The 10,127-nt window shown below is 37.3% G+C and overlaps 1 protein-coding gene across 1 annotated transcript; it reads left to right on the top strand.

Moving 5' to 3' along the window:
* Positions 1 to 329: 329 nt before the first annotated feature.
* On the top strand, positions 330 to 9,691 carry LOC150037483 (uncharacterized). Its single transcript, XM_090312023.1, has 2 exons — positions 330 to 510; positions 9,267 to 9,691. Exons 1-2 carry the CDS (start codon positions 330 to 332, stop codon positions 9,689 to 9,691), a joined length of 606 nt encoding a protein of 201 aa, XP_090168149.1.
* The last annotated feature ends 436 nt before the right edge of the window (positions 9,692 to 10,127 follow it).

The following is a 10,127-nucleotide window of genomic DNA, read 5'->3' as shown; positions in this document are numbered from 1 at the left end:
AATGAATATATATATCTATACATTTAGTCTATATATTATAACAATTATAATATAAATGATGCATGAACATGCTCAATTTATCATGCAATCTTATACTATAACATTTACATTAAAAAAGATGCATAAACATATATATATATATCTTATGTTGGGATTATGCTATATGACATACATTATGACATACAACAAAAAAATATCATACATCAAATGCATAAAATAAAAGCTTCAATTTAGACAGGGATTGGTTTCCTAAATGTTTAATTAAATTAATACAAAAATATTAATTAAATTAAATCAAAATAATTAAAACTAAATTATTATAACTAATAATGAAGAAAAATAGCTGGAATCCGAACCATCAGAAGTTGAATCGTCAAATCATGTATTGTTGCAACGTTGTTCGTAATGTCGCGATGCTCCGCACAGTAACTTTGCTCGTTCATCTGCAATACTCCAACCTTGCTTCGTTTTCCACCAAATTGAAGCCGAAACTTGATGATGATCGACACGGTCATCAAATACAGACTCGATAGCTTATAAAAAAATTACCCAAAACGATGGGCCCTTTAGATATCAAATATTTAACGAATAGTAAAAATCTAAAACCAATCTCGAAAACGTCCAAATGAGCATGCTATTGGGAATGTCCTAGAACTCGCAGTTTGTATTAAACATTCTATTTATCAATAATAATGACTTATTCATTTTGTATCTTATTATGGAAATTCAATAAACGTATCATTGGCTATAGTCTGAATACCGTAACTTTTTGTAGTGATATAAACAGGATCAAGTTGAAAATATATAGCCTAAATGATCTAATAAGTATATAGATGAAATTGGGTATCTCATCTTGATAACACTATTGGATGCGACCCACACTGTAGTTGTTACAAGAAGTTGTAAAGTGCTACAAATGATGTAATCCACAAATCGTTCATGTTGAGAAATATGAGTGGAGGCATCCTATGTAATGAGTTTATATATAAACTAGACCACGAAAATAGTCACTTTTCTTTATAATGACCGTTTACTGTTAAAACTGACTATTTCATTTATCATATAACCTAGGTTAACTCGATCTTAATCCAGAGCTAGCTATGAACTCCTCTTTTTCGGGATTATTCTTTGATCTAGAAATGGTGAGAGTAGTCCAACAGCACTGCTCAATAAGTTTACCATTTTGGGGATAAGACCGGATGAATAGTTGGGGACATAACCTTGCAAAATGGAATTCACTTCTACCCTATTTAGGGTTAGCAGATAGGTTGTTCTCTTAAGTACTGATTCTAGGTCTTGAATAATCGGAGCTCTCATGATAGAGAAAGGATTTAATTCATAGAGATTATGAAGCAGAATTGTTCATTAAAAGGTTAGTAGGAACTTAAGGAACAAGATGTATTCACAGAGGTAAAACGGTAATTTTGACATAGTTGTGGTTACGAACAACCTGTGAATATCGACTTATTGATTATGGTTATTAAGTGGATATAATATATCTACAGTGAGGGGAGTTCAACTATGGGCTATAATGGAATGTCCATTAGTTAACGAATGGAGGTTAGATCGGACTAATGAGTTTAGCCGATTAATCTTGAATCGTTGGAGCCCATGATCTGTAGGTCCGCGAGGTTCCCCACTAGCTCGTAAATGGTTAAGCTTTAGAGTAGCTTGAGAAATTAGTTTTAAACGTTCAAATTAAATGAAATAGGAGAATATATATTTAAATATGATTTAAATATATGAAGATGATTATTGTACAAAAATAAATTTAAGATTTGATATTAAATTAATTAATATTCTAAATTAATTTATGAAATTAATTTTAGAATTTTTTTTTCAATTTTATAAATCAAAATGGTTTTGAAATCAAATTGTGATTTTAAAAGAAAATTGAGAAAATCGGTTTTTCATGCTCAAAATGGAAAAAGTTGATTTTCCATTATCATCTTCTTCATGCTCACACAAAGCCCATTTCCTTCTCTTCATTAATACTCTAAGCATGACCTGCAAGCTATGCAGTTCACTTCTTTGCATGTTCATCTGTAATAAAGAAAGAAGTTTTGGAGTGATTTGAAGGGATGTTAATACAGAAAATTTCAATGAGAAGAAAGTGTTCTTCAAAGTGAGCTGTTGTGAGTTCTTCACTGTTCTTCATCGATTCAAGCTGTTCTTGAGTCCCACAACTCAGTCTAAAGCTCCAAGAGAATAGTGGGGAAGATCTTGAGGTGGTTCACGGTGATCTTTGGTGAAGATTGCTGCTGTACAATCAAGTTCTTAGAGAGTTCTTCAAAGGTATGATCTTAAAACCCTCTTTTTAGAAGAGCATGCTTTAGTTTCTACAAAAATTAGTGAATTTGAATGCTTATGGATCATTGATACTTCCGCTGCATGTTATCTAACTCTAACAATTGATATCAGAGCACCTTTTAAGTATTCAATTCGGTTTAATTTGGGTGTGGTTGGTGTTTTTCATGAGATATATGAAACTGATGCACTGATATGGTTTTTTGAATTTTTGCATTTCAATTCTCTTTAATCTCTCAATTAAATTTGTAATTGGCTCTTGTTTTATGAGCTTATATGTGTTAGCAAGATTCTATAATTTATTTGGAGTCATTAGAGTTGAAATTAAGATGTAATTGAAGAAACAAGTGAAGAAGGCCGAGCTGCTGTTCCAGTTTTTTCAGCTTCTGCTTAAATTCGTTGCTGAGGTTCAGTTGCTAAGCGATCGTTTAGTTCCAAACATTACACGATGTGAAGAAAAGCTAGACAATCGTTTAGAATGGGTGTTGGTCGTTGTGATGTTGAACGCTAAACGATCGTGTGCCTGCGGGAGCTAAGCGATACGTTTATTTGCTATACGATAGCACTACGCGATCATTTAGCTTTGGCATGGGAACTAAATGATACGTTGAATTTGCTAAACGATGGCACTACACAATCGTTTAGCAACGACGTGCGCTAAGCGATGCGATGAAATGCTACAGGTAGTACTGAGCAATCATTTAGATGCGGAGCTAAGCGATCGTGTAGACGAAATGCTAAACGACGCGATGATGTTCTATACGATGGAGCTAAGTGATCGTTTAGCTACGACGGATACTAAGTGATGACATGAAAGCCCTAGGTGATGGTCTGTGCAATAGAGCTAAGCGATAGTTAGGGGATGGTACTAAGTGATTGTGTAGTTTTATTCAATAGAGCTAAGCGATAGCTAGGCGATGGTACTAAGCGATCGTGTAGTTCTATACGAAAGAGCTAAACGATCGTTTAGCTTCGGTAAACACTAAGCGATCGTGTACTTCTACTCAACACAAGGCGATGACACTAGAAGATGGCCTTTAGTGCTACATGATCGGCCTTAGCAACATTTTGAGGTTGGACTGAGAATAACCGATTCGATCGATTTTCTCAAGGTCCAATCCGGTTCAGCCTCAAAGGGTTTCGGCTTGTCCGGTTCAAACTTTGTTGGTCCGGTTCAGACTCATCCAGTTCGGTTCAAGATGCTTGGGTTCAGTTTAGAGTGGTTCAAAGATGGTTTTAAAGCTGTTTATAATAGTTAGGCATCTGTTGCTTGTTTATGCCAAAACGAAAACCATATCAGTAAGTATTTAATTGTTTATGCATGAGTGATGTGTGGAAAATGGAGTAAATAAATATGTGTTCATCCTTCGTTTTCCATGTGTCGCTGGTCATGCGTTGGACTAAGGGATATGCAATATGCGTCTAAGAATCCATGCAATGACCATGCGTTCTTGCCATAAGTTTTCTTGCTCTCTTGCCAAGTATAACGAGATCGCAAGTTTCTCAGAGTGATCCAAGGTCGAACTCAGGGACTTGTAGCTAAATGTTATGAAGTGATGTGTTTGCAGCGAAGAATAAAAAAATATTGAAGTTTAAGGACTATGGGTTACTCCTACTCCTAACTTAATAGATTAAGCAATGGAAGTATGACTATGAGAGTTAGAGACACGACAACTGTTAACGCGTAATAAGATGCATGGGAAAATAGATAAAATGGTGGAGAGGATGACTTCACTGTAACATTAGGCTTGATCGCAAGGGTAACCCCAGCCAGCACAAGTTATGGGATTATGCTATACACAATTGACTACGATGCATGCAATGCATATATGATAGTGTTGATAGAACTTATGTCTAAGTCTCTATTCTTGCTCATGCGACCTAACACATAAACAAGGTGATCGCATACCACCGTATCCTACTTCTGGATGCATGCGATGTGATCACATACTATCATATCCTATCTAAAGGATACATGAGTTGTGTAATAGCAAACAGAACTTATGTCTAAGCTTCTATTCTTGCTTATGCGATTTGATCTGACTCTCTTAAGCCTAGATTTGGTTTTTAGACTACTCTCTCAAGTATGTCTAAATGATGAATGATGCACTCATAAGACAAGGTAATCACATAAAACATGGTTGACATAAGATTATTCCCATCTCTAGGAACACTGCTTACTTCGCTTAGTGCGTCCCACTACTTACCCTCTCGAGAAGTTAGTCGCCGTTATTAGCTCATAGACAAGCATTATGACCACTCATAGACAAGTGTTGCTACAGCCTCACACTAAGCAAATAGGATTTTCTCACAATACCAGCACAACGCACACCTATCGGTTGTTTACTACATGCTTCATATGTCTATGCTGCATGATTAAGTATATGATACTCTAGCAATCTTAATTAGTCGTTGCAATGAAAGTAAAGGATGATAAAAAAAAAAAAAAAGGTAAATGAAGATAGAATCGAAGGAAATACAGAGATGCATTTATCACAAAATGTATTAATGTTTTAAGCCATAACGTAATACAATACAGAGATAGAAGAGAGACGGAGGGTCAGATGGGCAATGTCTTGCTTCCATCAGATATGTGTCAAGGCTGCCGGTGGTCCATGGATGGGCGGTGGAGTAGTCTCTCTCGAGATCTATCTCCGGCGAAGCTCCAGTTGTTGATGACATGCATAAATGCATGCCATTTTAGTTCTTTTACTTAGAATTATGAAGGTTGTTAGGCAGAAATTGCGTCGATCATGATAGAAATTCATGAGAAAAGGAGTTTGCGTCGATCAGCATGGCGAATCTCAGCTAACCCATTACTTTGCATTAATTGTGCGTTCAATGTTCTATTTTTGTAGCCAATGTAGGAAATGAATGCAAACGCGGATACCGGACCATCGCATAGACAGCCGCATACGGAGAAACACTCCATCGCAAGGCAAACGTATCGATCAACGCATGGATGTTGCAGTAATCAACTGTATGCGTCCATCGCATGGGAGTTGCACTCGTCAAGCGATTGCGATCATCATGTGGAGTTGCGGTGTTAAGCGAATGCGGCCATTGAATGATTGCGGCTACGCGACAATGCATCCTAATGGGATCAACGCAAGGTTGGTGGAATGAACGCATCAACGCATCTACCTCGAGAAAATCCAAAGCCAATGTTGACATTTCACCTACCGCGCCGTTGGTGGCAGAGGTTCAGAAAGGACTGACGCACCGAACGTCAAACTCAGAGCAGTCTAATTAATGCTGTCAGTGGTCCAAACTCTATAAATAGAAGCCAATGAGCAAAATTTCAAGTCATCCGGAGATTATCCCTCAATCGGGGATTTTCCCCGCGATTCAGACAAACTACGTAAGAAGATGGCTGAGAGTTCTTCACCTCCTTCATCCATTCCGAGTGACGACCGGAGCTAGATCTCGAGAGAGTCAGCTCCTCCACCCATCCATGGCACCAACGGCTGTCTTGACGCACATCCGCTGGAAGCAAAGTTTTGCTTCCAGCCGGTCATTTCTTTTTCCTTTCTTTTTCTATATTGTATTGTATGACATTTTGGAATTAAGAAATTAATACAATGTTTTTTTTCAATGCATTTCTCTATTCCTTCAACTTCATCTCCATCTTCTTACTTAGCATCTTTACTTTCATTGCAACACTTAGTGGGAGTGCTTGGGTATTGCATACCTAGTCGTATGGATTAGGAATATGAAGCATGAAGCAACCCACCGAGAGGTGTGCGTTGTGCGAGTATGTGAGTAATCTTATTTGCTTAGTGTGAAGCTGTTGCAACGCCTGTCTATAGGCTAATGCATTGCTTGTCTATGAGTGAAGTCAGCAACAATCAACTACCCGAGAGGGTAAGTGGTTGGACACATTAAGCAAGGTATGCATTGTTCACTAGGGATAGTAACAATCTTAGGTTAGCGAAGTTTATGCGATTGTCTTGTATTATGTATGCTTCATTCATCCATTAGGGATACTCAGGAGGGTAGTCTAAGGACAGGATCTAGGCTTGGGAAGGTCAAGTCAGAATCCAGGATTGAGTGAGCTAGATTAGAACTCATAATACAAGAGATAGGCACTTAGGAATGAGCACTATTTGTTATTAACACATCGCATGCATCCTAGAGATAGGATATGATTGAATGCGGTCACCTTGCTTTCATGCATTTTGCATCATCATATAGGACAAGAGTAGAGACTTAGGAATAAGCTCTGTGGACACTTTGCGCTCAACACATGCATCCTAGAATTAGAAGCACCGCATTTCCATTGGAAAATGACTTGTCGTGTATGGTTGTAGCATGATTGAATGGATTGTGTTGACTAGGGTTGCCCTTGCGATCACTCTTAAGTTTTGCAATAAAAACATCTCCGCATTTTATCTATTTTCCCACACATTTATTTCATGTCAAGGTTTGTTGCATCTCTACCTTTCATGCATGTTCTCATTGCGTTGTCTGTTAGATAGGAGTAGGAGTAGGATTAACATAGCAACATCCCCTTCTTCTTTTATTTATACCGCCGCATGCATATCACTATAAACATATAATTACAAGTCCCTGTGTTCAACCTCGGATTACTCGAGAAACTTGCGTTCATGTTATACTTAGCGTGAATGCAAGAAAACTTATGGCAGGACACATGGTCATTGCATACATTCGTTAACGCAATTTTCATTCCAACGCATGACCATCGACGCATGACTATCAATGCATATCTTAGGAACATGCATCACATAATGCGTCCACGGGATTTTGGTTTTCGAGTAAAAATTGACTTCTAATTTCCACGCACCAGTCGTGTCTCAAAATGGTTGGAGGAATGAAGAACTCTCAAAGAATATCTTCTCACGCTTTTTTCTGTGATCCCAAGGATCTGCCCTAGGGCAGAAGCTCGGATGCTTTCAAGTTGGGCTCTAAGGCTTCTATTTATAGAGCTCGATCGCCGACAGCATTAATGGTCCTTCTCTGAATTTCTGCTGATAACGACGTGATGGATCTGCTCTGAATCTCTGCTACTAACGACGTGGTAGGTGAAATGTCAACATCATATTTTGATACCTCCAAGGTATGCGTTCGTGCTTGGTTTCCAAAGTATCATCGCATTCCACCACCCTTGCGTTCATCCCTCTATTATGGTTATTACTTTGTAGCCGCAACCTCTATGTGATGGACGCATGTGGTTAATTGTCGTAATATCCATGCGTCTAACGTATGCGATCACTTCTACGATGGTGAGGTTCACCACATGCGATCGATTCCTGCATAGCTACAATAATAGACAATTGGATGCAGAATAACACATAATAGTGGGTTAGCCGAGATTTTACATGTTGACCGACGCAAGCTCACTTTTCTCATGAATTATTAGTATAATCACCACATATTCTACTTACCATCCCTCATAATTCTAAATAAAAGGCCTATAATAACGTGCATTTCTACCCGTCATCAATGAGATGTATGTAATAACTAAATAATTCATGTATATGCATACAGTATGCCATGTAGATTTAAAACCTTAACGTAGGAAGCATGTTACATGCATTGAAAGTATGTTATAATTGTTATAATATATAGTATGTTAGGATTATGTTTAATATAATGGTTATATTAGATACCTTTGTTGAATGTTGTGGATGTTAAGCATGTCTAAATTTTGTAAGTTGTGATAAAATTGGTTAGATGTTTAAAATCCATAACAAAGAATAGTTGCATGCTCACTTAGGTTAACAACTAGTTTTAAACATTGAAATAGATTGTTACCTTATAAAATATGGTTACAAACTCATATCGGTTCATAAACCTATCTAAGGCTGGGGGTACTTAAGTTGACGGTTTACGGAACACCTCCTACCTGGGGATTATGACCGAACGATTGAGAGTTGTTAACTGATTTTATAAGCTTGTGTGAGTGATATAAGGTAATAAAATGGTTTATCACCTAGACATTGTAGGTTAAATCCAATTATAAGAGTTATACTTGGATAAACCACTTAGACTTAGGTTGTATGAAATTAGTCGTCATGCCTAAGTAAATTACCCAAATGTTTAGAACACTTCAGTGGGAGATTTACAATATATTTGATATATAGTTATTAGCTCTCACGCCCTCAAGAGTTCACACCGTGAGATCCATGTTTGGCTTTGTGTCGATTTTACCTCGACTGCTCCATACGAAAAGTGTTTGCATGGGTCAATAACAAGGTGAATGAGAGAAGTAGTTCATAGTAAGTGGGTGAAGGAAATGTGTAAACATTGTCTTACGATCTCCTCCATTAGTTTGTATCGTGAGATTCCTATGTTGCATCTGTTGTCGTTTTTATGCGACACTAGCTAGTTGTTAACCGTAGCGATCCCTACGGAGGGTTGTAACATAGGATTTGGAACAACTCGGGCTTCGGTAAAATAACTAGGGTCGTATAGAGGGTTGTAACATAGGATTTGGAACAACTCTAGCTTCAAGAAAATAAATAGGGTCTTATAGTTCCGTCTTGGACATTGTCTTCTATTTCAGAGGCATATTCATATCGTCCTATAAGATCTGAAAATGGCAGTCATACTTACAAGAATTACTAATCATTAGTAAAGATCTTAACAGAAAACGATAACCAAAAGAACTATTGGAATATGAGTTATTCTGGAAATAGTATTTGGTCAAGTACTGTCTTGCTTCTGTGAAGGAATTCTTGACTGCCCCACGGTAGCATTTGTTCTAAATCACTTAAGTATCATTGCAAATAAATAAAGATTTATTGGAAACTTATTAATTTTGCTAAAAATGGATTCAGATGCATATATAATAGAGTTTGTTTAAAATGTTTCAGCAATGTCGAACTCAATCATACAATTGCTTGCTTCTGACAAATTTAATGGAGAGGGTTATTCAAATTGGAAGTCAAAAATCAATACAATATTAGTAGTAGATGATCTAAAGTTTGTGTTGACAGAGGAGCGTTCTCCAATTCCTGGTTCAACGACTACCCAAAATGTTCGGAACGTCTATGATAGGTGGGTGAGGGAAAACGAGAAAGCCTGGGCCTATATCTTGGTGAGTATAACTGATGTACTCAATAAGAAGCATGAGGTCATGCCCACAGCCCGTGAGATCATAGCATCATTACAGGAGATGTTCGGGCAACCGTCATCTTCTGTTAGACATGAAGCCATCAAATATGTGTATATGACTCGCATGAAAGGTGGAACCAATGTAAGAGAACACGTTCTTGACATGATGGTTCATTTTAACATTGCAGAGGCTCACGAGGCAATGATAGACGAGACAAGTCAAGTGAGCATGATACTAGAATCTCTTCTAGAGAGTTATCTGTCGTTCAGGACAAATGCTGTCATGAAAAAAATCACTTTAACTTAATGACGTTGTTGAATGAGTTGCAAACTTATCAATCTATGATGAAACTGAAGGAAAAAGAAATAAATGTTATTTCGAAACCAAAAAAGTTCTACAAGGGGTCCACGTCAGGTACGAAACCCGTTGATGATGAGAAAGCTGGTCCTTCTTCTTCTAAGGATAAAACCGTACAAATGAAGAAGAAAAGAAAAGGGAAAAAGAAAACAATTGTAAAGAAAAATAAAAATAAAACTCCCTAGGGAAAATGTTTCCATTGTGGAGAGGTTGAGCATTGGAAATGAAACTGCTCAAAATATTTGGCTGAAAAGAAAGCAGAAAAGGCTAAACAAGGTAAATATGATTTACTAGTTGTTGAACATGTATAGTGGAAAATTTTCACCTTACCTGGATATTGGATTCAGGTGTCGTAATCATGTTTGTACTTTTCTACAAGAAACTA

This window comes from Benincasa hispida, chromosome 3 (genome assembly GCF_027475165.1).
Source record: "Benincasa hispida cultivar pf3 chromosome 3, pf3_genome.v1.1, whole genome shotgun sequence".
Taxonomy (NCBI): domain Eukaryota; kingdom Viridiplantae; phylum Streptophyta; class Magnoliopsida; order Cucurbitales; family Cucurbitaceae; genus Benincasa; species Benincasa hispida.
This window is presented reverse-complemented; position numbering and strand designations above follow the sequence as displayed.

Coding starts and splice junctions, on each gene's coding strand:
- LOC150037483 (XM_090312023.1), top strand. CDS start 330: ATGAAGAAAAATAGCTGGAATCCGAACCATCAGAAGTTGAATCGTCAA. Junction 511..9,266: donor ACTTGATGATGATCGACACG/GTCATCAAATAC, acceptor TTGTGTTGACAG/AGGAGCGTTCTCCAATTCCT.